The sequence below is a fragment of the Brachyistius frenatus genome, unplaced genomic scaffold, assembly GCF_029030835.1.
Source record: "Brachyistius frenatus isolate BFR_SWC_R1_liver_20210118 unplaced genomic scaffold, ASM2903083v1 Contig_85, whole genome shotgun sequence".
Classification (NCBI taxonomy): domain Eukaryota; kingdom Metazoa; phylum Chordata; class Actinopteri; family Embiotocidae; genus Brachyistius; species Brachyistius frenatus.
Genome location: NW_027210684.1, coordinates 270001 through 297331, shown reverse-complemented (window position 1 = coordinate 297331; position 27331 = coordinate 270001). Strand labels below are relative to the sequence as shown.

The 27331-nt window shown below is 40.3% G+C and overlaps 1 protein-coding gene across 5 annotated transcripts in view; it reads right to left on the bottom strand.

The window, feature by feature from the left end:
* Window positions 1–27331, bottom strand: part of ctnnd2b (catenin (cadherin-associated protein), delta 2b) — a 180830-nt gene that overhangs the window by 80984 nt on the left and 72515 nt on the right. For all 5 annotated transcript variants that reach the window (XM_069709815.1, XM_069709816.1, XM_069709817.1 and 2 more), the window contains 4 exons: window positions 9629–9663; window positions 6773–6889; window positions 1585–1736; window positions 647–820 (listed from right to left, as the gene is read on the bottom strand). In XM_069709815.1, coding sequence (XP_069565916.1) covers window positions 647–820; window positions 1585–1736; window positions 6773–6889; window positions 9629–9663 — 478 coding nt within the window. The remainder of the gene's footprint in view (window positions 1–646; window positions 821–1584; window positions 1737–6772; window positions 6890–9628; window positions 9664–27331) is intronic.

The following is a 27331-nucleotide window of genomic DNA, read 5'->3' as shown; positions in this document are numbered from 1 at the left end:
TGTTAGCTATCTCAAAAATTAATTTACAGATCGTTCAGATAAGATATGATAAGATAAGACTGTATTAATCCCACAGTGGGGACATTTAGTTAAAGAGATCTATTTGTAATATCAAGACCATTAAAAACTGTCTAAAAAATTTGCACAGATTTATTTTGCCCCAAAATTACTCAATTTTGTCACTACATATCAATCCTCTTCTGCAGTATTACCCACCTCTCTGCTAGTGATCTACATGTAAAATATGTTCCTATTTAAACACACTGCATCCATGTAGCTAAGAAACTGTGTTTAGTCTGTCATTGACAAACCGATTGGAACTTTATGGATTTAAGGATATTTAGATTTTTTTTTTTCAATGACTCAGGGTTGTGGATTTATAGCTGTCATCCTCTCCAAAGCAGGAAACAAACTGTACAGAGCCATATTTAAAGCCAACAGGAATGTATATTTGATACTCCGGAGATATATTTTCAGTAATCCTCCTTTAGTGTGTCAGAAATGATCCCGTCAATACATACAACCCTTCAATATTCTCTGCCTGCAGTGATTTAAAGCTGGGTTACAGCATTGTGAGGTAGGAGTGGAGGGAGTGTCCATCACACAACAGCTGAAGCATCACCGTTATCTCTTCAGGGATTTGTACCTGTGCAGGCAAAGTAGCACAGGAGTAATACATGGACGGTCCAACAGGTGCAGATCCACCCTCGGTGGGCATGTGGAAGGCGCTGCCAAGGGCCTGCTGGGCAAATGAGTCTCTCTGGGACTGCGAGGGAGAGTCTGCGCCTACTAACTGGGCAGCTGCACGACTGGATGTCACCTAGAGGAGGTGGAGCAGAGTGTAGAGAAACATGAAAAGAAGGGTCAGGCGGAGGGGGAGCGAAGGGGAGGAGATAGATGTGAATAAATGCATGAGGAGAGTGGACCACGATAGCGCATAGAACCGGGGGTGGAGAAGAGAGAGGGGCTTAGAACACAGGCTGCGATCAGACTGCAGGTACATTGGATTTATTTCTGAAAGCAAATCCTCGGGGCAAACTGTCAGCACAGCTATTTGTGAGTGAGCGGATCAGATTTGCTGTGGTCAGACATCCCCAACCTATCTGCATTGGTTGCTGTGGTAACGACATACATGTAACTACATGTGCTTTCTAACATGGAAGCAAAATGCCAACAATGTTTTTCTACGTCTGCCCTCCATAGCACCAAAATCTACACTCTGCTTGTGGTTTTATAGATTCTGCTCACTCCATCAGTCTGAAAATGATGTCATCATCGTGAGTCACGTTGCCAGTGATGCAATAAATCCAATCTGAGCCACCAGATAGTCCGGACCGACACATCTGTAGAAGTCTGATGGGAATCGGTTTTCAAATCACCTCCAAATGTGGTTTGGATCCGATTTGTAAAACTCACATTTAACGTATTTCTTTTGCTTTCAAAAAACAATCCGGACACAATCTTGATATGACTTGATTTGGACTGGCAGTCAGAACAAAGCCACAGAACAGGCATGTGGAAGAGGAGGAAGAAGGAGATGAAGAAGTAGGAGATGATAAAATGGAGATAAAGAGAAAGAATCACCTGGTTGTAGCTGTGAACTGCCCCTCCGACCTGCCCGCTTCGGCCTGTGACTGATTCCCCAAGTGCCAGCCCGTGGTTACTATGGTAACCTGCTGCTGCATAGGCATCCTGGTTGTTGAGCTGCAAAGCGCTTTGGGACAAGAGTCCTTGCCCTGATGAGAAAAATAAAACCAAGAGATGGATTAAAGAAGGAAGATGAGCAACATAACAGGATGCGATCATTCAGTCTGTGGAACACAATGCTGAGACACAAGCCTTGTTTCTTCTATGTAAAACTGTTTTCCTGTAAAAGATGAGACTGGAAGATTTGGGGTTTGGAGTAGGAGAAAAGTTTAATGAGGTAACGTCAAACTAACTTTTCGAATACTGTCAAAAAACTCGATTTCACTTCTGTCAAGTTGCTTTTATGTAACTATTTTCACACGACTCGCACTTTCGTAACAGTGTCTTTGTGTAAAGATTTATTCTGTTCGTGGCCTTGAAGGTGTTTTGTAACCCCGTTTACATCCCACGTGTTATACAAAGTATTTATTTTTTTATGGGGAGAAAGAGTGAACGTGAATACAACAAGTAGAACTGCATGTAACAGATCTTGAAATGAGAATAAGAAAAGTCAAGGTAAGAAAGGTCAAACGGAAAGCTGAAATAGAATTAAACAGAATCCCTTGTCCTCTTGTTTTAAAACACCCATTTGCTTTTTACTCACTATGTTACTCTCTCCACTCTCTTCCTCTCATGCTCTGTGACCCTTAAATATCACTCCATCACTACACTCCATTCCTGAATTCCTTCCTCACTCTGTCGCTCTCTCCTACCTGCCTCTCTTTCTCCTCTTCAGACTTCTCTTTATTATTCAGTAGAAAGAACGACACAAATGTGCTGCCATGAATGACGCCAACAAGGAAACTTTCACACTCAAGGATGCACTGATGTAATCCATTTCATGTTGCTGTTAAAGAGTGCAACTTGTAACTTTATAAAAACGTAAATGATGAAATGTAGTTTGCAAAAAGTTTTTAAAAGTGTTTTAAAGCAATTTTTCAAACACACCTACAATTTTTGTATGACTCACTTACATCCTGTCAGCATCACTTGCATCTCCCTATACTTATCATTGAGGGACATCGAGGTGCCGTCAATTTGGTCGGTAGTCTCTATTTTCTCAGATCATAAACAATAAAGTGCGATTGGTCGGTGTGGCTCATTGAGATGAGAAAGGGAGGAGGGTAAACTAGCTGATGACGGCGTTGGAGCAGAGTTAAAAAGGTTAACAGCAGGTTCACACTTACACACTGAGCAGTCGAAGCACAACAACGTAAAAGGCTTCATTGCCAAGTTGACACGCAGCCTCATTTGTGTTACTAAAGCATTTGCTATATTGTGATCTTTAAATGGATCATTTAATGTCCTGTGTTCACATGCAAACATGCTTCAAATCAAACACATAAGTAAGACACATGCAAATGATAGCACACACGCATGAAACATAACGACAAAGCATCTGCAAACCACACAATGTTTTGTAGTCTGTAAATTGTGAACGTGGCTGAATGGTCTATAAAGTCTGGAGTGAAATTAATGGAATATTTCAGAAGGACGGGAAGCTTGTGCATGAGCCAAAAACTCTCCCATTACATTTCTTAAAGTGCTGTTTCATTTTTGATGCACTCTTGATTAATTCGCTTTCGGTGATGATAGCGATGATGTGCCTAATAAACGGCTTTAATTACAGAAATAAAACTCTTTTTTTTTGTACCCAAACTGATTTAAAATGTGATGTCCCCACGGGAGCTGCAGTGATGCATGCATTCAGCTGCAGTGTATATACAGTACAGCACAGCCAGCTTTTCTGCTGCAGTCTTTCTGGCAAGCAATGAAATGCACTAGAAAATAACTTTACTGCATTATATAGATTCTAAATTGCACTATGGATTGAAAGAGTTCTCCAGCTGTCTTCTATCAATAGTGGCTGCCCTTTTAATCTCCGCTGATGACCTAGCAGTCTCAAAATAAAAAAAAGATCAGCATTGGAGACAAAAACACTTTGTTTGTTTGTGATTATTAAAGAAGAGACAAATCCCAGTGCCAGCAGTCAATATCCACTGCACAGGACAGATAAAATCAGCGGCTGATGGCAAAATGGAGTTACTCCAGATAAGAGCGTTGGGGAATAAAGCTCAACCAAAGTAAAAGGTCCCTTAAAAGTGCCGAGAACGGCTTCTGTAGGCGGTGCAGCTGGTGATTCTGCATTATTTAAAATGTGATATTAAGCTAAGGGTGCTTGCTGAGTTTACTAGGTCAAGGCCTCCATGTCCTGTATAGGCTCATCTTGGGCACATACACATGTACATACACACAAAAGGCATACAAAAACACATCATGCAACGCAGGGCTGTGTGCTACAGGCCTCTTTCAGATGGATTCACACACACTCTCGCACACGAACCCTGATGTGTGTGTACAAAGGCAGGGGATGTTTTCCACAGTTTTTGTTTGACACTTTAGGTGTGTTTCATATGGGTAGTGTAGCCTTTAGGGAAGCAAAGGGCCTCATAAATACATTATCACTCAGATGGCAAACACCGAAGGCTCCACTGAATCCATCTGATGTGAAGGAGTATGTGTGTGTTTGTAAGTAGAGATATGGGCTGTATTAGAAGGAATTTAATGGGGTGCCACAAGAAGGTCCCTGCCTGTGAATTTCAATATCTACTCAGAATTGAGTGAACACACACTCACACACACACACACACACACACACACACACACACACACACACACACACACACACACACACACACACACACACACACACACACACACACACACACACACACACACACACACCTGACCTGTGATCTCATGCATGAACACACAGCACATCTGCATATACCTGTATGTGACCCGGATAAACTTGCATCTCTTTATCTGTCACGCACACCGAGACAAAAAGTTGAGTGTTTTTTCTTCGTGACCAGCGTTCTCGATTGACACGTTTTAATATTTCATCAGCTGCCTATTTTTAGACGCCCATTGAAGGCTTGTTGAGTCTGGAGCACAAACACATGAAACTGAATGCACAGGCCCAAATAGATACACAGCACAGTCACGTACACACAGATTAACAGGCACGCCGGCAAGCATCAGCAGCGTGAAGCAGCATGAAGCATGCAGATACTCGGTGCTGTGTCACACTAATCTGCTCAGCAGCTTGAGTAAAGGCATGAATTCTGATGCTGCTGTGCGTGTGTGTTGCAGGTGTGTGTAAGCATCTCTTCATTTACTCTGCATTGTGTATTATGCTTCTTGTCATGCTGGCATGCATTTGGATGTGTTTTAAGTACTGTCGTGTACTTATGTTTGTGTTCCAAATTTTTCACCTGCTATTCCCTTCTTCTATTCTCTTTTTTTCAACCAGAACAAAACAACAATTAATTGGTTGAATTAATAACTCAAGATTCTCTAATAATTAATGACACAATGTGTACATGGTTTCAGATAGAGGTAGACAAAAGTAATTAATTTCAAAAATGTCTAGCCAGCATCTGCCAATCACTGCCAGTTTTTAGCATCTGTAGCAAGCTAACATTTTTTCCATGAGTTGGTTGCTGTCTCTGGCAGACTTGGTTTCCAGATGTCTCTTTTTAATGCAAAATCCTCTATATCCTACAATATCATGTATGTAGTCATCGAGGCCAATATTCATATAATATTGGCCTCGATGACTACATACATGATATCGTGCTAAAACACTCATGATAAAGCTGCACATTCCAGGCCAAAGGTCAGTTTGAATGCAGGAGAATATAAAAGCACAGCATCTCACACTGCAGTGGAGTTAGTCCTATGTATCAACTAATCTTCACTTGTTAATTCAATGTAAATTAATAGGCTTTGTTTAATCTTTCCAGACCACTTTAGAATCCATAAACAAGTTATTTTACCTCAAAGTCAGTTGAGCTGATAGCACGTACTGCTCAGAATTCAGTCAAAAGTTAGATTATCAGAAACAAAACTAGCACATCAGCAGACTTCCCATCATGCATCGTTTCAAACTTAAAATTCTCCCCCAGCTCCTTTGAGTGATTCTATGTATTCCTGCCTATATGCACACAGCGATATCAATCTGTGCCTGAGCTGTGTGCAGTAGTCGCATGTTCGTGGGTGTGCCTCCCCTCTGCACTGTGAACAGCAGGCCAGCTGACACCTCAGCGAGGATGGATTAGCATATCAAACTGCTGGCACAACTCTGCATATCTCCTGACAGCTACCTCCCTCCCATGGGGTCGAGTCTAGAAGAGACACGGGCACGTCCCTGAGATTGGAGCAGAGAGGCACAGGGAGTAGTTCAGGATTTCACTCCTGTTCACAACTACTTTGCACTCTGGGTTTAAAACAACGATACAACACCAGTGACACATGTTTTTTTCACTAATTCTTCCTCTACTTACCATTTCTGTCAAGGCTTTTTAAAGCTGCACTATTTAATATCAATTTATGAACCTCACCTGACAGGACTGATTTAATTAACTATATTTAGCCTCTGAAAGCTTTTGCATGTATCGTCTCAACCCTTAATGACTGACAGGTATGTTTCTGTGGTACCTGGCATGAACAGGAACAGCGACCATTGGTGACCAGGAGAAATTACAGTTCATTTAATCCACAGAGTGAAGTTGCAATCATGCTTGAAACACTAAAGTGATCCGGATTTTGTGATTACAACTCGTGCTTATTATGTGTAATTTGACCAGAAGCCCTTTCATAGTAAGCAATGAGATCTGATGAAAGACAACATCTTGTTCGGTATTTAGATGCTGGTATACTAATCAGATCAAGTACTTGAGAAAAGAATGTGACCTCACATACTTGATTAAAAAATACTTAATTGTCTCATTTTTACTATTTATCCAAGCAAGGATGGAACATTCTTCTTCCAAAGCCATGTGGCTCAGTAGAAGTGAAGTCTGGTTCTGTGAATTGCATTTACTTTGGGAATTCACACACATTCAACAGGTTAATCAGCCAAAACAGGAGACTGTGCGTTGTAAGATGGTTTAGATTGCATTTTACCCATCCTTCTCCGAGCTATCCTTCTTAGCTGTCTCAGCAAAGAAAACTACCGGGAGAAACCGTTTTCTCATTTTTGTTTTTAAAAAGATAATCTTCATCATAGCATTGATCTTACTGTCTCCTGTAGAAGTGTCCTGTGAGTCCAAGATGCCCGACTCCTGGAGCGATCGGATGCAGGAGTCCACCAGCTCCAGGCCTGTCGTCAGCTCCTCCTCAATGTCCTTCTGTCCATCTACACGTGCACGGAAAATAGGAAACAAACATGAGTGGAATGAAAGACACAGCTTCTTCTGCCACCTTCAAACACTTCCTCCATGTGTCCCTGGAGTGTGGTACTGGCAGGATTAAATCACCAGGGCTCTCTGGGGCAAAAATAAGCAGCCACATTAACCTCTATTCTTCCTGTTTTGTATTTCCATGGTAGCTTCTTATTGTTTTTTAGGTCATCCAACCTGAACAACCCAATAAGCTGTTTATCTCCGCCCTCTGAATATGACCCGTCGGAGCTTAAAACATAGCATGGATATATTTTTCCTCGGTTTGTTTAGCGTTTGGGTTTTTGGTCATAGTTAAGAAAAACCAGCTGATAAAGTTACGAAATGGTCATGGTTAAAACAAACGTTGAGTTTTTTTTGGAAACGGAGTATGAACATAGGTTCTGTGTTGTCATGGTTACAGTAATAAACTGCATGAGGTCATAGAACAGTCATTTTGTAATGTGGAGTATGGGTTTTAAACAGTAAAAACCAACAGCGATTGTCTAAGTTAAGCTCCAATGTTTTGTTGACCAATGATCCACCCCGTCCTCCTCACTATGTGAAATTTGCTTCACTCAATCCTTAGCACTCGGCAAAATTACTACCGTCAGCTAAGGGCGCTGGCAGGATGAAACTATGGGTCTGATGTCTTAGTTTGTCCCTGTTGTGTTATCTGGGTGACGTAGAGAACCTTCTGAGACTAGTTTCAGTACAAGTTGTGACAAACAAGGCTGTTGTTGTGTTACAGTGTTTCAGAATATGGAGTATGTCGTGACTACTTGCAAAGTGTTTGACCTTGTTCAGGTCCATTTAAACTGTCCAGGCTATTGGGCCACTTTCTACTGATAACACAAATACAGATAGACAGCTTCTCTTTGTGAATCTTTTCATAATTGCTTGAACAAACAACACATGGCATTATTCTTTATGGTCATTGTAATAAAGGTCATCTTCAGGATAGTCACAACTAAGGGAAACAACACAGATTTGCACTTTTGGTACTTCATGAACATTATAAGGGTTAAAAAAAAATAAGTGCACAAACCCATAGATTAAGTACATTTTATTGACTGTTTGCTAATAATGTATGCTTTGCCTCTCAGCACTCGTGAAGGTCTGGGTTGCGAGAGAAGCTCACAATGGGTTGGCAGGTTTGGTCAAGTTGATAGAAAAGAACATATTTTAACTATGCAGTCTCGGCTAAAGTGGGAAACTGAAAGACAGATATCTAGATGCAGGTTTGTGTCAAATTGATTGAGTAATATCTTGATAAGCTTCTTACCCCTGCTGCTGTGTCTCTGAGGTGTTCAAGCCAAAAGAGTCCCTGGATAGTGTGAACACCATTTAGGCACCGAGTGTTTGATTAAGCATTCGTTCAAATGTTAAGCTGTGACCTTGGATGTGATGTGAGAGACTGAGATAGGTATATATATATATAAAGTAATTTATAATTTTGATATTACATGTATAGTAATATATAGTAAACCTGAGGTCAAAGGGAAAAACCTAACTGATAATCCAACAACAAATCTTGTGGGATTGAGGTCCACCTTGTACTCGGATACGAGCCGTTTGTCTGTCAGAGAGACACTGATAGCGTGCCCAGTGTCTTCAAGTTAGAGAGGGCTGCCAGCAGGGATAAAAGCTTACAAATGAGACTTAGGAGCAACATTAATCTCTTATCGAGACGGAGAGAGAAACAGTAATAGTCAAGGCCTTAGTGAGTGGATTTAGAAGGCTGATTTTATTGACTGCAACTGACACAATTGCAGACTGATGATGTTGATGCTGCTGGTGAAACATTTCCAGTGCTGTGTGCAGCATTACTCTGGATTTACACTCACCCTCACTCAAAAAGCCAAAAGTCATTTTTAAACCTGTTTGATCCAGAACTGATGGGTTTTTAACGATTCCTGAGTGATGATGAGATCCAGAGGTCTGATTGGATTGAGGAAAGGCTGTTTTTTCCTGTTTGGTGACAGAGTGAATTTAGTCTTTCGGAGGCCAAGTGTTGGAGCGCAGCAGGACGGATGACGACCACAGCAGACGCTAAAAGCCTGAAACGTTTTCCACCACAAAACCTCTGCGCTGCCTTGTGTTAGTCACCGCTTTGTTGACAGAGGTCGCCAGCCTTGCACTCAGATAATCAATCTACTCTCAACACCCTATACATCTCAAAGTGATTGACAAAGAGGCAGTGACAGAGAGACCTGGGTGTCATGCATGGGCGGTGTTTTTCTAACTAAAATGCTGTCAAAGAAGTTGTCAACCCTTGAGAGGTGTTTTAATTTGACTTTCAAATCATCTAAAGGCTCATTGATTCTTGCTGTCTTTTATGGAAAACATTTCCCATCTGGCACCCCAACAGGTTAAACTAAATGCTCAGAATTATTTGCAAAGGCTGGTTGACCTTTACTCAGCTGTCAGATGGGTGAAGGCAGGGTGGGGGAATTTTAAGAGACAGGAGCTTTTCTGTTTGCACAGACATTTTTTTTGTTTTACTTGGGTTTAGTGTGGAGTCTCGGGAGCATCTTAACTGCAGCGGCCGCCACTTTTCTAGTAAAGGACCGCTTCAGTAGGCCTATGTTGTAAATACATGATGGAGGAGGGTGTTACAATGGCTGCTCAAGAAATAAGCAGAATCAGCAATGCTGAAACACAAACAATGCAGGACAAGACACAAACAAATGAGAGCATTTAAGAGGAAATATTACCTTGGTTGTTCCAGCGAAACTTCTCATCTGCTGAACTGTAAGAGACAAATCACAGAAAGAAATCAGTTAGTAAGTTTTGGCACCAGCAGGATAGTTTTACTCTGTAACAGCAGTTCATTCAGCGTCCGGTGCCATAAACAGTCTTTTTCCCATCAAAATCCACTTTGGCAAAGTGTGATAAAACAGGAATACCACGGAAATTGCTGGTTTCTGGAGTTTTAAATAATGTTCTATTGCTCTGTGACAACCTTGTATCTCCATTTGTGGGGTTTTTCACCTTCAGCTGAGGAACGATAAACCACAGAGTGTTGCTGTTTGGGGACATTCTTCAGTACCTCGGGTAGAGATATTCTTTAAAAATCCAATAAGAGACACTCCAAAATACCATGTCTCCAAACTGAAAACAAGCTTGTTTTAGGACAACTCTTTAGGGGAATCAAAGGTTTTTTTTTTATCCAGCAACAGCACCAGCATTATCTTGTCATGGGAAAGATTTAAGAAGGGTGAGCACAAAGATTTAAGATTAGAAATATATTCCTAAAAGGGCAGCAATAAAACATCAGCGTAAATTGGACTTGGACAGAGGCTTTGCTCTAGTAGGAGTAACAAAATGACATTTATTAAGACCGAATACACACACATGCACTGATATGGTGCTCAGTTGACCACAGCAGACAGGCTGTAAGTGGCTCCTTTGATTCAAACTAGTGGCAGTTTTCATATTTATGCTCCAATATCAGCCACTTTCACGTAAAAAAACAGAGTACCAATGCACAAGTGGCAAAAAGCAGCATATGGCAGAACTTCAAAACAGTAAAAGTAATAATTATAATTAATAGAAAGTTCAACCAAGTACATATTAATTGGCCTAAATAAAATATTACTAAATTCCCTGTTTTTTAAAGGGAGTTTTGTAACCTTTTGCTTATTCACAAGAATTAAGTGTGTGTGTTGCAACATCAATCAAATTCCATGAACAATTAGTTTATGTCTGCAGTGACTGTTTACAGACAAACTTGTGCTTTTCTTGGCAGCTACTAATCCATGTTTCTGCAGGGACTCTCTTGTGTTGTTTCAATAGAGCTCAAATAAAAGAAGATGCTATTGATATGGCTTTCTATTTTGGTTGTCAAGACAGCTTTAAAAAAACAAAAAAAACATCTGATTTCGGTCTCGAGCAGAATCATTTTCTCATCCGCTAATATCTGCTGGTTTGTGGCAGTAAAACCTGTGAGTGGATTGAATTTAGTAAATTGTAATTGTATGGTTAATTGTACTTTTAATTTTTAGGAGGAACATTGTGTTATTCCCTGTTTGCACAAGGTAAAAAGTTGCAGTGTTCTGAAATGTGCAATTCGTAGAGCCAAAGTCTGCTCACTTTAATTGGACAGCATGTATACGAGCCTGTCAGGAGACAATCCACTGCTTTAAATGGTTGACTGGAAAACGTTCTTGTTTAAATTGTCTCCTAGTTCTTTCTAGAGTTTGATGGATATGCAATAAAACCTGTTTTTGTGGTTATATGGGAGGTTATGTGCATTAATAACATGTAGGTATGTTTGGTATATTTTGTACTTTCATTATAGAGATAGGTTCAGTATATTAATGCAGTACCATCCAACATGCGATATATTTATATACTTGAAATCCAAGTTGATGTTGGATTGCCACCATGTAAACAAACTTTATAAGACTGTAACCAATTGTGTTGTTGTTCATTATGTTTACTTATTGTGATTTCTATTGTGTTGTTCTTACATTTCTGATTCTAGAAACCACCTACACACTGAGTGTAAATCTCTATTTTGACCCATATGCAGTGATTACAAACTGCAGAGCCAGTGATATGTAATGATAGTTCAATGATAAAACATGTTTACTACATGTTAATGTCAGCAACATTTAAACCTTAGTAAACCATTCATGCCAAATTAACCCAGCTCATCACTTCCCATCACGATACCTTTTTTAGCTTTACTGCTTGTGGCTAAAGCTTCAAGCAGTGAAGTCAATAATGCAGATCAATCCAAACCACGTAAGCCATCCTGATACAAGCCAAGCCATAAAGCTGTGTAAATTGGCTGCAGGCTCAATGCAGACCAGATAATTAACTGCCAACAACTTCCAATAGCAAGTATAGTGTGACGACACACTATGTGCTGTATAATATACACTCCGAATGAGTTGGGCCTCTCTGGTTAAAAGCATCATTTCTACTTGTGTTCAGTGCACCTCCAAGAGTGATTTTTCAGATTTACCGTGTCCCTGAGGTCTGTTGAATTGAAGTCTCAAGTGGATTAAGTGCAGCCTTTAAAAATGTTTTATATCCATGTCCATGTCAACCGGTGGATGACCAACCACTTATCACTAAGATGGAGGTACTCAAAGGTTGCTTTTCCTGTGAGTGTTAAAAGTAGACTGCCAGATGATAACTGACGGGAAAGCACTGAAGCTCTCCATATGTAATATACACGCTATGAACATCTCTTCTCATGTCTATATGCTATATGTGAAGGTGCTGTTGACAGTAACCGTGACATTAAAAACATGAAATATTGATATACATTTGAAATATATTGTAATTGTGTAACACGTATCGTGATGTCAGTCTCATTTTAATGCCAGCATCTATCTGGTTTACACTGCGACATGCAAGTGGCACCCCCATACACTGACTGACATGCAGTGTATAGTTGATAAGAATTCAGTCTCACTCCTTCAGCTGTCATTGTGGTCAAAAGCAACATTGGTATACATTGTTATTTACACAAAGTGACAGGATATACAATCATTTCACCTCAAAGGATTAGACAGATCAGATCCATCCACTGGGGCCTAAACAGTGTCAAAGAATGACAAAGGTATATATATCGTCTTATCTTTTGCATTTATGGTTTTCAGACATACACTGTTTAATTTATCTCCGTTTGTCATGTATTAAAATGTTCCAAATCTATATGGTTTATAATGAATGAATATTTCTACCCATAAATTAGACATATATGATTTGATTGCTTTATTCTCAAAAGTTACAAAGTAAGAAGGCATGCTGGGAAATGTTAATGTCCTCATTCGCATGACCTCGCTTCCTTCCTCTCTATCTGGCCTGCCCACGCTGAAGTGTGTTTACGCTGAGGATGCTGCTTCATCCGTCTCAATACATTTCATGGCACTGAAGCCTGTATTTGCAGTTAATCGCCATAAAACTGTACAAAAGTTGATATTTTCCACCCAGGAGGGTTGGTACCTCCACGAAAGTTGAAAGCCTTTCTTCTTTTCTGCAGTCTCATATGTTTATTTACGCACCGGTAAACTGCAGCGTAACATTAATGTGACTGGCCTTGTTGCAAATAATTTTTTTGGCACCTCTCCTGCCTCAAATAATACCCATATGACATATTACAAACTAATCGGCACTTCCCTCAATGCCTTCTTTCTTTGTAACTTTTTGGAATAAAACAACAGACTTAAAGAGGTGTAAATCATGGTTAGAAATAACATTTATTTGTAATATAATGTGACACAGTTTCTGAGGTTTTCATAAAAGACAAACAAAGATAAACAAAAAAGGCTATGACTCAAAACCATTAGCGCACAAGGTGGAAAGGTGATACATATAGCTATAACAAGCATTGGACTTCCTAAACTAATACAATCAGATTAGAAACAGCCGATGCACTCGTTCCAATATCGACCCACTGAGTCAGGACATGTGAAGCCATTGAAATAGTTGGCCTCTACAGTAACTAATCTCCTGGATCTGTTTGATTGCAGTAGTAAAGAGCAATAGGAACTGTATACTGTCTTGTATCATCAATTCCCTTAAAACCTCAATGGTCAAATCATAATTAAGTTGATCAAATTTGTAATCAATATCGTGATATTATTTGTTATCGTGAATTCTGTCAAGACACGATTATCATGAGGTGTGAATGTGACATCGTGAAAGTCCGAGCTGGATACCTGCTCTTTGTATTGCTGCATGTTACACATTTGTAACCTGAAATCTCAATGGCTAAAACAACAAATGCTACTCGCTTCCCTCTAACACAAAACAGATGCCAGTAAATCATCCCATTGATTACCTCCATTCTGTGAATGTGTGTGTGGTGTGTGACGGATAGCGAGGGGAAGCCAAGCGGTACATGTTAATGGCGCCCTCTGTCAGCAAAGCCGACTTCTCATTCATCAGGCGTTATTATAGAAAAACAAAACACCACCATGCATGCACAAACACAAACAGAAACACACACACACACACACACACACACACACACACACACACACACACACACACAAGCTGTAAGGCGCACCTAAAGGACAAAAATGCATCACACTACGCAGGGGGAGCAGAGAGAGACTGAGCCCCGGTGTCTGGGAGGATGGAGTGTGTTTATATCAGACAAAGAACTCGGACGGAGGAGGAGGAAGAGGAGGAGGATTATTATCACCGGTCCAGGTTAAGACAGGCAGTACTGATGACACAGGCTGAGTCAATGTTTTCCTAGACTAGGACAGGTCGGTCCTCGCATTCTCTTCCTGCAGGTGTCAAAATGTTGACTCGGTGCTCTTGAAAATGCCAGAGTGGAGATGAATGTGTGCTATTTACCAACGGCCGGGATGTGATGTAGGTAAAACTAAATGGAAGCTGAGTGCTCACATAGAAATCTCGCTGCAAACCGTGAGCACACAGGCCGAGTGGTGACATCAACATAGGGCTGAATATAAAAGAGTCCAGAGGGTGTCAGATTTCTGTTGCAGCTTTATTTCCTATTATCGGGGGGAGCCAAACAGACTAGACAGGACCAGAGAAGAGCAGACAAGAGGAAGTAAGAGAGGAAAATTAGATCAGGATATAACAGATTATCTTGAAGAAGAATAGGCGCGACCCGACTACATACAAGAGAATAACAATCCTTAATCTGACACAGTTGAATAGGATCATAAATCAGTGTCAGGGTGGATGAAAAAGAAGCTCTATTTCTTCTCTTGTTTGCCATTCAGCTTGATGAAGCTCAGCATTTTCTTTATATCAGCAGTGTAAGTGCTCAAGTAATTAATCAATTCTTAAAGTACTGAATGAAGAATTTTGAGTTATAGACAATACTTTGAAAATTTAACAGGATAGCGTTGTCTCAGATCAAAAAACCCTGTTGGGTGCTTAGTGGAAAATCTGCTGCCAACATGTCTGGCGGCTTTGATTGCTCTATTTACCTGGATATGAACCTGCTTTTGTAAACGTACTGATGGCTTCTATCTGACAGCACTATGGTGGAATTGCAGAAGTTGTATTTGTATAGTGCAGTGCTGTTGCAGTGTGCTACATAGCCATGATGGTGACCCGTTCAGGGGGAAGAGTGTCCAGCGTTTTATACTTAATTTGTGGACTGGTAGGAGTACACCATCCTGCTACACGCAGTGCACTTACTTATTCAAAACAGTATGGGTAAGTACACAACTACATGATGTAAGACAAAGCACAAAGAGTACAACCACACCAGCAGCTCTGTGAGGCTCTACTTCAACCTAATATCACGCCAAAACATGTAATACAACCAACAGTCCACTAGAAATGCAGTGTCAGTGTGACGCCTGGCCTCATCTCAGCATGGAAAGCAGACAAGGTCAAGCAGAGAGGCGATTATAAGGAAGCATGTTTGGGATAATTGGATTGATAAACCACAAGACTTTCACAGAGGAGACCAGGGTTTGAGTCTGCAAGAAAGCAGCATGGATTTATTTTTTTCCACCCCAACCAAGTAATTTTGGTACCTAACCCTACATGGTTTTGTTTTCCATGTTTCACATGTTTTTTTCAGGGAGGGCGAAACCGATATCCTGAAATGGTTAGCTGCAAGGGACTGGTGGGTGTATTCCACACTTTGGCATCACAATATGTTATATTCTGTAGTCTGGAAGATGTGATTACAAGTCCACACATGTGCAGGGAGAACACAGGAAGTCTCAGTTTGAGGGGGGATTCATTCATTTAGTTGGTTTTGGGATTGACCTGCCAACATCATAAATAATAGCCAATTCGTTCGACCACCTGAGCTACAACCTTCCTGCTCCTCTCCCCCTGCAGTCCCCCCCGCCAGCCACCATGTATATCTAATCAGAGCTAAATATCTGAAACAGCTCATTCACCTCTTGGCCCAGGAAACACAGAGTTGTGTTTTTCTCCCATTGAATCTCTTTGGTGCATCAATGGAATGTGACACTATAATTAGTGGAGCGAGAGGACTAATTGACAGTGTGATCAACTGGCCTGCTGCAGGTCACGCCACGGCATTGCACTTCATCACCGCTAATGACATAATGCTGTGTGCGAGTGGGTGCAGCTGTGAGTGTGGCTTAGTTTGTGTGTATACAGGACATCACATGGATTTGTGTGTTTGAGTGTGCGAAGCTCAAATATTAGTCAAATAGCTGTAGGTCAGCAAAATAATACACATGCCAATGAAAAAAAAACAACAACATTCAGTTTGGACTCATGCTCTGATGTTTTTGCACAAAATACAAAGATATTACGTAATCCAATATAATGTAATCGGAAGTAAGGGACACTTCTGCAAAACTGCTTGGCAACAATGCCGGATTATCTCGAAATGCCTCTGGCTATCTTTATATAAAGACTGACCTCGTTCAATTGGATTGATAACTTTAGATAAAACTCCCCTCAAGTGTGAAAGTCAAACTGAGAGTGTCCTCATTTCCAACCCACTTGGCTAAAAACTGATTAGTAAAAACTGATAAACTTATGAGCAAGAAGTAATTATCAGGTCCATTATTTTCCAATACTAGACAGCTACAGACTGTCAACTCTATCTGTAATGTCTAACTAGCAGTCTATTTTGTTTCAACAAACTGAATCAAGAGATGTCAAGTTTACCGGTTTATTTAATAGTTCGACCAAAGAAAATTAACTGTAACTCCTTTCTATATTAGCAATGCTTTAAAAAAACATATGGATAGATCTCTCTACAGCACACTACTTCTTGAAGGCTGAAAGATGGTATAATTAACATGTTGACTTCTCACAGTGACAATAGTTCAGTTCTATCAAGTACTTTGAGATGTGTTCATGAGCAACTGGGCAGTCTGGTGCCATGGGGCCGTGTTAACCGTGTTCACAAGAAGACTGCATACGAACGCTCCAAATTCACGAGTTATGACTTGTGTTTACTGACAGTTTCAGAAATGGCAGAATCCATGATAGTTCCTTTTTTGTTGGATGGTAAATTTATATTTTGTAATTTCAGATTCATTAAGTTTTTCTTCAAAATTAAATAATATGTGTGAAGAAATATTGATGTCCCAATGACTTCATCATCTCCTTCTGTCTAAGCATTTGTATTTCCTGCCTTATTTTACCACCTGTTAACTTGCTAAGTTGTTAGCCTTTGTGGCTTCCAGATGCCGTTCATGAGTTACATTTAAAGGCAGAAAAAGCCCTGTGCTCTGTGAATATGTTTATTCAGCAAAAACATTTCCTCCAAACATGTTTAGTACTATAAATATATTTAAGAGACAGGGATGAAAATGTTGAGGATACAAAGTAATACCAATAAACAAGAAAGGAAAAGGCAAGGCATTTTAGCAGGAACAACAAAAAAATCATTGAAGCAGTCCACGAGCTGCAGATCTATTACAGTTACATTCAAGGCTTAGCTGATAGAACTCCTCTACAATGAGATCATAAACTAAAACTTTATAATCAAAGTAAGAATAAAAGACACAGAGCGTTATAGGACTGTCAAATTTCCACCTAATGCTGCTTCACTAAATAGACTCCATGGTACACCGCCTGTCATTGACTGCTGCCATCTTTGAAACATTATACAAATCTTTACAACAAGTGTGAATGTACATGTCAAGATAAGGGGCACAATTTAAGCAAGTTAGGTAAACGCTCTCGATTGCGATACTTGAGCCCAGTTATGATATTTTTAGTTTAAAAGCCCCACTTGGTATTTTCAGTTGGGTAAAAGAACAGACAGGAAGCGTAATGCTCTGTAATTTCAAATAATGATCAACTCTTGTTGTAAATTCTGACCTGATATTTCCAGCTGCTTTAAAGTGCGCATTTTGGCTATTTGGTGCTATTCCTAGATGGAAAACAGGTAATGTTACAAATCAAACGGTTGCTATCTGACCGCCTCATCTCTCTGAGTGGACCGCTGCATTAAGGGATGGGAAAATAGAAAGAACAGAAAGGGAGAGAGAGGAGAAAAGGAATATGATACAGAAAGAGCAGGAGAAAGAACAAAAGGTAGAAAATGAAAGGTGTAATCCAATACGAAGGGAGAGGGAGAAAAAAGGGAGAAACAGAGAAGAGTAGATCAAATATGATGGACAGAGAGAGAAAAAGAGGAGAGAGCCTTGTTAAATCCAATGAGGGGGGGCTTAAAAGAGCGAATGCCAGAGATGGCAATGAAATCCCTGTCATTTTATCCACCCAATAAACACATTGTAAAGCCCGTCCATATAATCCATCTATTTCCATGCCGTGCATATTATCTGTTATCTGTGCTGACCACAATGGACAGCCCGCTTCGTAGACAGAGCTGTTAGATAATAGAGCCACCCATAAAAGAAAAAGCAAAGGCCCTTTTAGCTCTTGGAAACCATCAAACAGTAATGCAGCTTGTGTCAACACTAATTTAGATTCAAAAGCTAAAGCCACGCTGTGGTTGTTAATTTACTCAGAACCATTTTTTAAACATTAAAAAAGCAACACAAACTGAAGGGCTTTTATTGCAAAAACAAAGCAGGTAACTTTTGCAGATGTAGATTATTTTTGCCTAAATTTCATTTTGACATTAATCATGGATTGTCTGCTGCAATATTCATAGTCACCTTTACCTGCTTTGTTCATGTCTCACGCAGTTTCAGTCAAGCTCTCATCACAGCTACTGAAGCTGCACTTCTGAAAAGCTTAGAGTCATCTAAATAAAGTCTGAATCACTATCAGAAAGTGTCAAAGTTTGCAATTCAACATTAAAAGAAGAAAAGTGCAGACTTGCTTTGTTACTCCCAAAAAGCCTCGTTGATATTCATTCTCTGCATCCCTTTGCTCATAAATCACTGCTGCTTGACTTTGCTTTACTAAATAATCAGGAATTTTGGCAGTGATGTTTCCTACTTCTGCCAAAAAACATTGATGCTAATTTGAATTTGCACCGAAATGAGTTAGATGGTCAGGCTACTGTGAAGCTGTACATTTCAGACGGATACAGGCGACAAAGTAAAGGAGAAACCAGAATAAATCAGTGGAAAACATGATGATAGACGAACGCTCTTATGAAAACTACGTGACTCAAATTCAGATGGAAAGCCTGCTTCAAACTTGACACTGAAATGTTATTTTGTAGTGGACCAACAGGTGTATTACATGCTTAAAGCAGGGGTCTCCGACCCGTAGCTTACGTGCTACCTTCTAACCCAGTATCACAGCAAAGCGTGAAATGGACACGCCCCTCCATAGTACAATGTGAGATAGCCACACTTTGGGCTGTCTAGGCGTGAAAGTTACACGTTTTGTCAAAGTGAAACTTACACGCACATAAACGTCACGTGAATCATGTGACTAAGGCCCCTCCTCTAGTTTCACACAGTATCGTATATTAATCGTATATTAGAACACTTTATTTGACACTTTTCAAACTAGTTTGACCACACAAGAGTTGTGTGCACTGCAATAAGACATTTGGGGAACGTCTGTGTAATTGTAGATCCAGAAAATGCAGCCCCTCCCGCAACAATTGAAAACATAAAGAAATGCACACAGAAAAAAACACTTGCTGTTGAATTTAAGCTTTTGTGATACAAAATGTGTGTGCTGGGTATCAATTTGTCATTGTTCACATAAAAGAAGCTTATTCAGCTGGTATAAATGTTACTAAACATGAGAAGCTCTCGGACACTTTCATCTTGTCAAAGTATCTCTCGGAGGAAAAATGGTTGGAGACCCGTACTTTAGAGTGATGGCAGCTTCATTTTGGGCCAGAAGCAAAACCATTAGGCTCGCTGAAACACTGAGTTACATGGAATCTTCACTATGAGCAATACATAAATGTCATGTAAAAACATTGACCAGTGCAGCTTTAAAGACGTAAACATCAGTCCAGTTTTTCTTGATATAATCAGTACACTTTTCTATGTAAAGGTCACAAAGCATGAAAATACACATTTAGAGCAGAAGTGGTTGTCATAATTTTGTTCAATGTTCAATTTCAATGTATGTGTGGTATTTTATCCTCACCACCTTACAGCATCACATGCGCATACATGTTTTGGCAGGAATGACCTCCAGGGTCTGTGCAGTTTCTATGATTCACATTCGTGTTATTCACCTTCAGTGTCTCCAAATATTACCCTCTACATTACCAAAGATGAGGCTCCCCATTATGCAGCAACCCACACTTCTATTGGTGAATTTCCATGACATGGCTATTATACGGTATTCCATTTACAATAACTCAGATAAGCCAAAATCCTGTTCATGAGAAGGCTGAATATGATCGCTAAGTAGCTGATAACAGCAGGAATCCTGAGACTGAAACATCCGTTGTGTCAACTGCATTGCTATGGTGATATCCACGGGATTCTGTTCCTGCCAGTGTAGAGGACAAACATGAATGGGATATGATCCCAAATACTGTATGACCTTTACCAGGGCAGGAGCAGGCGTTATCCCTACCCTATAACAGTAGACACACTTAGCACTGCAAAATAACAAGAAGCAAATTTGCTACAGAAATCAGTGTCTAAATTTCACAACTTTCTTTTTTCCTACAGAGGGAATGATAGCAGTGTGTCTCCCAGAAGCTGCAGAAAACTGCCATTTAACACAGCAGCAGACAGACAAACTGAAATTACTTCAAGGAGAGCTATAATTCACTTCCATGTAAGGAAGTCATAGAGTGAACATCATTAAAGTTGCTGTGTTAATTGTCATATCACTAATACTTCCTCCTATTGACATTCCACTAAATGCACTGTTTGGAGTTTGTTAATCATATATGCAGTCACTTGTTGTAGCTATAGAGTTCACTGTACCAACATATCTTTGCTATTTCCCAGAGAAAATTGACTTATGCTGCCCTCTATTAAACTTGGTGGAACCCTTTTAGTGGTAGTAGTGCACATTATATTACATAAGAGTGGCTTATGGTTTGTCCCCTGGACCACCATTAAACAGCTGTAAAGCCAAGGGGAGCTGCTGATCTGGATAAGGGCTCGCTCATCACCACGAGCGCCCCCCTTTCTCGTTGTTATATTGTTTTCACATTGTCATTTAATACACTGTTATTATAAGAATATTGATTGTAGTCACTTTAAGGTTCAATCCACTCTATCACTGTAGCTATTAGATGAAATGAGAGTAGGTGGATGGCAGAGGGCTCGAGTGGTGACGGTCATTTGTGGAATTGGATGTAGCTGGTCGTCTCAGTGATGGAGTTGTGCCACGATGATGCTCAGTGTTTAAGATCGTAACACAAGGTTTCTGGGTGGCAGCTCGCTGCCTTAAAGCACATTAGAACGAGTAAAACAATGCAGCAAAGAACCTCGTCATGACGGAGTGGCCCCGTCACTGACCACGTGAGGAGCATCCAGACACACACACACACACACACACACACACACACACACACACACACACACACACACACACACACACACACACACACACACACACACACACACACACACACACACACACACACACACACACACACACACACACACACACACACACACACACACACACCCGCAGTTCATTCACACTCCATACAGATTACTATGTCGGGACCCTGGAAACTTCAGTTATTTGGCCTGCCAGTAAATTATCAAGTGTGCACACTTGGTACTTCTACCATAACTTTACACCGCTGGTCACCGAGGCAGAGGCCAATCAGGTGTTTAATACGCCCATAGCGATATTAAACACTGGTCCCCGGTTTTAAAAATACTGTTTTTAATCATGAAAGCCAGGTTTTATATGCGAGCTATTTGTTGAGTTCAGTGAAGGAATGTTTAGGTTTTTTTCTGTTTTGTTTTCTGCAGTAAGCAGACAAATGATAACCTCTGGGTTAAGATATTTGCTTTATTGTATGTTTTATTATAATCAATTAGCCTGATGGGAGGGGCTTACTACATTTAAAGGGGCCTCCTCAAAATGGAGGGCAGTGTGGGCCAATTTACAGAGAAGTTAACAGCTACTTTGTTGAGATACCGTTGACTTTTGTACCTCTTTGGTTTAGAATTTGTTTTTGTTTTTTTAATTTTAATTTGAAACATTTTTGTTATTTGTTGGTATCACACAATTTGTTTCTAACTAAATATATTTTGCCACCAATCTTCACTTCTGGGAGACAAGCACAATACATTTCACCATCACTCTACCAACGACTATGCCATATTTTGTGTTAACTGAAGGCTGAGGTTGAACCCTGCCACACTCCTATAATACAGAAAGTAGTTTTAGATCTAGAGAACAGGGCAAGCCGGCAGACACACGTACAGTTCAGGGATGCTGCTGTTATTGAAAAGGACCTCTAGCATGAATTTCCTGTTGCCATAGGTGGCAGTCAGAAAGACCATCAGCCAGCCAGGGGAAAAAGCTCAGGCACATCCCAGAACAGCCATTGTGGACTTTTAATTACCGTCTGAGCTGGAAGATGGAGGACCCCAGTGAGCTCTGGAACTATATGCTTTATCTTGGCCGGTCACATGAGTTTTACCTAATTACGCATTATGTTGGAACAATGGTTGCTGCTTTGTGCAGGTACTGGCCTGTATCTCATATCTCAAGAGAGGAGAGAAATGAACGGGTTGAAAATGTTAACAGCCTTGGGAGAATGCTGAACATCGTGACTCATTGAGAGGCCATGTAGTGCATAATGCACGGCACAATGGCGTAATGAGGTGGTGGGAAATTCCGAAACACATGGTCTGAGCCTGCGTGCAAGGTGGAGTCTGTCCTTTTGGGGAGGCCTTGAGCACGGCACTGAAACTTGAGGCTACATCTACACTAATGTGTTTTCATTTTATAACGATCTCTGTCCACCCAAGCGTTTTAGCAACATGTGAGAACTAATCTCTGTACATACTAACATGCCAGAAAACACATAACATATTACCATTCATATACATGGGCATGCCAGCCAAAACATATTAACTGACCCATTGAAAACAAAGTGACCTGCAGTGTTTGTAGGTTTATTAGATGTGTTTGGTGTAAGCAGTGGCATTCAGGTCCTTTACTCATGTAAATGGTACTAATACCTAACAGTATAAATACTTTAGCAAAATGTAAGTATTATCTGCAAAAATGTACTTTAAGTATCAAAAGTAGAAGTGTACACGACACAGAAAACACTGCCTGTCAGGGTTTCACCACGATATGTGATGTTTTCCAGTTAATTCGACTGTGCATTTTAAGCCGTAGTTGTTTACATTGTACTTATTTTAACTGTATGTACTGTTGGTTAGTTTAATCTACATCATGTTCCATAACATCATCTTATGTTTGTATCTTTTATGTTCTGTAAGAACCACGTTTTAAAATAGTTTACTGAGCTTAGAAACTAGGAGAATTTTCGAAAACTACAAAGGAACCTTTAATACTCCAGTTAGTCAGAAAAGATCAAATTCAGAAAACCCATATTTGGAGATATATGGTTTTAAATGCTCAGAATGTGTATGAAAAACTGTAATCCTAAAAGTAGCCAGTAACTAAAACTGACAAACAAGTGTAGTGAAGTCGAAGTATTAGGATGCATAAAATGGAAATAATCAAGTCAAGTGCAAGTACCTCAAATTGGTACGTAAGTACAGTACATGAGTAAATGTATAACGCATGCTTTTCATGATGCTGGTTGAATGAACCACTGGTAGTCAAGGGTGATGTTGTTTGTTTTCCTCCAGAAAAGGGTCACATGATACAGGTATAATGAATCAGGGAAGGACACATCGTGACTGCTAACACCCAATCAGGAAGTGAACATGAGTGTCTGCGTCATCATTTTGAAAAGACTCCATTTCCCCCCATCCAGACTGAAACAAGTTATCCATATTCAGTATCTGACCACATGTCAGATGACAACAAGAGACCATAAATATCAGCTTCTGCACGTTTAACCAAGAAACTTGAGTTGCCTTGAATGAACCAAACTTTAATTATAGCGAAGACAGATGAGGAAACATTCGTGTAGATCATTATTGTAATGATGGGCATATGTTGCCGACAGGAGTCAAAAAAACACTTAAGTCATTTTGGAAGGAAATGATAAAGCTATTTCATCATTTAGGCTGGAGGACATTAGTAGCAAAAACATGGAAATGTTATTTTGCCCAAATTTTCTTTCCAGCAGAAACACAGCAGAGAAAGTCCTGGAGAGGCTCGATCTTCAGAGGGGAACACATACGGAGTGAGATTGCTGTACATGTGTGTGAGTTAGCGCTAACACCAGCAAGTCTGATCTCTTGGCTTGTCTGTTAGAGCACATACATTCTCACTAAGATAAAAGAGAAGCTGAAACAAAGCAATAAAATCAACTTTGTGTTGTTGCAAATAAAATATTGCTGCCTGCCCGCAGTGCTGCAGCAGATTGTGATCACCAAAGAAAATAACACTGACAGAAAGCAGAGCTCTGTGTCTGGCTGAAACCGATAATGTGTTTTAGTGAAACTCCACTCCTTTTTTTTTTTTTTAAATAATAGCAATAACAAAAAATACTCTGTGAGCTGCCAAACCGGAGCTAGGGCAGTGAAGGTGAAGGGAGATATCCGTCTCCTCTGGTTCTGATGTGCAGGAATTTAGGCAAGGTGGAGCCGAGCCTCATTTTCCTCCCGTCTGCCATCATGAGAGAGAGTGAGAGAGAAACACGAGACCCTTTGAAGCGAGTGATTAAAGCAGCAGGATGAGGCGTGGCTTGCCATTTCTGTTACCCCGTCCACATGCTCCAAACAAATGGCTAGAGAGAGACAAAGAGGAGGAGGAGGGAGCGGGAAGCAGAAGTCTCCTGTGACCCACTAAATTGGTCAGATTGACTCCCCAGCCTGCCAGAGAGGGAGACGGCCATTTTGACTGTGGGCCAGGAGTTAAATGAGAAGCGAAGAGGAAGACATGTTGGTTCTCCCTGTGAGAGCAGCCGGTCGCTCCAGAAGCACTCTGTGAATCGCCCAGAGACAGATAACATCATGAGGTATCTCTATATGATCCTTCCTCGGCAGATGAATTATCTGTGTGCCATAACTCTCCCACATGCCAATCATTTGGGATTTCTCAAACAGAGATGTAGATAGAAATATTTCTTGACAAACATGATGTTACAAATGATTGGCCGCGATAAATCTCTCTTCTGTACGGGAAACAGAGAAACAGAACCTTCCTTCGAGCGGAATAAAACTCGTTTGCATGACTATAAAGAGCCTGAGAGAGCAGCTCTTCAGTCGCGATCAGTCATCATCTTTTTCTGCCGAGCACCAAACAAGCTTTTCCAGTTATCAAGGGCCAAAATATTGAGCCTGTCTACATCTATAAATAAGTACAACTGTCATTCAGCAAAAACCTCCCTTTGGGATAATTGTTCAGAGGCCATTTATTAAAAAGACAGCAAAGCTTTGCTCTCTGTAAGAGTCGAGGTTTTGTCTTCTTGTGGACTGAGCACTTTGTTACAAATCATTAATGTAACACATACTGACACGCTCTCTTATCTGCTCTCAGGTTTTAGAAGCAGAAAAGGATACTTTAAGGGAAGGAAATGCTTTCCAAGCTGCTGCAGCGAAGCACACTATTTCTCATTTCTGCAGGGAATTTGTATCCCTGGTGAGCTGTCCTCGAAAACCAATTCGTAACCCGGCCCCGGTGCCAAAACACTGTGTTTAGTCCCACTGTTGGACCTTTAGTAGCTCTGTACTGTGTGTTGTTTTTTGTTTTTTTTCTCTTTCCAGATTGACAAACCAAAGCTGTAGCCATCTACTCTTTGGCTTGCTGGATGTCAAAGCAATTCGCTGGCTTTGGACTTGGCATGTTGCACACCCACATTCACTACTGTACACACACACCATCAGAGGCCACGTGCCAGGTTTCCTTATCAGGATCGATCGGGCCCAGCCAAGCCACTTTACTGGGTGGCAGATTTCCAAAGCTAAATTAACGAAAACATTAATTTGGAGCCAAAATGGCCGCCGATCTGTTCGCAGAGCCGTTGTGCTGCTGCAGCTGACTTCCACGTGTGCTCGGTTTTGAAACAATCACAAATGCATTTGAGGCCTTAATTAGGCTCTACTATCGGCAGCTCATCTAATAAAGTGCTGTGTGATTTTCTCATTCTCTCCCATTGTCCACATATGTGACTGGAGCAGCTTGAATTGGCACCGGGCCCTCATCCTGTTTTGTATGATGAAGAAAAGGATTTTTCTGATGACTTTTACTTCAGAATATTCAGATAAAATGGGTGTGTGATCTCCAAATGCATGGATTGACAGGACTGAGAACTATAAATTACTATATGTTCTTTGATTTACTGGATATCAAGTTAGATTAAAGCTGTGCTTCTTGGCAGTCCAAATAGTGCTAATGTCTAATCGAAACTTCGAAAAGGTATTTACGAAGCAGTCTGGTGTGTGATACTTTACTACTTTTCTCCAACAACAAATGGTGCAGTTTATTTGAAATTTGCAAACAGCACAATACTGCCATATTTTGATTCATCTCATTCTACGTAGCATCCACTGGGTGAGTAAGGCTGAACTGTGACATTTCACTAAGTGGGACTTTTCTGTTGCCTCGGGCTGCATAACTGGTACGATTTTACATAACTTACAGCAGCTGTGTGCACATCCTCACAATCTCAGTGGGATGGCAGCTGGATGAGAAAAAGAAAATTAAATTGCATTGCAAAAAGGGTCAGCACAGTGAAATCACAGCTCCCTTTAATTGTTTTAGTGACCTTTAGCAACCACAGGTCTTCGTCAGTCAAATGCACATGGGAAGGAAACAAGGATATAAACTTACAATAAAAATGTTATGAAAATATTAAACACTCATTTCATTTCAGTAAAAATGTGGTTAACTGATTGAAAACCTGTTGGGTCTGTCTGCAGTATGTAAATGATTTTATCTTTCTTTGAAACAAGGACATCTTGTAATGTAGATGCAATGGTGAGAAGATAAAAGGGTCAACTGCTAACCACAACACAATACCATGTAAAGTGTTACATGGTATTTATAAGGTGGAAATGTTCAACGTTATGTAAAGTGCTCAAATACACACTTTAGACAATTTGCACCAAAAACCTTGAATCACCTAAGAAATGACTCTTTTCAAAATCAGTGTAATTAACGCCTCACAGACATCATGCTTAGTGCAATTAACCTTAATGAAAAGACTATTAAACCAAAAACGAAGACACACATTTGCAGTAGGTTTAATTGTGTTTCAGACACATAAAGCAAATTAAATACTTTATTAAATTTAGCCAGAAAACAACTCTATTTGGCTGGAAACAAATTAACAAGGGAAAATGTTCTTTATGAAAAAAGGCTGTACAGTAATTATTTTATTTGTCCAAAATGTTGTATTAGCGGCTTTACTTTGCATTTCCCCAGTCTACACAGATACTGTATTTAAGCTTGTATATTTCAGAACAGGCTTCTTTCAAGTCACCATGAATATGTATTTGTGTGTTTGA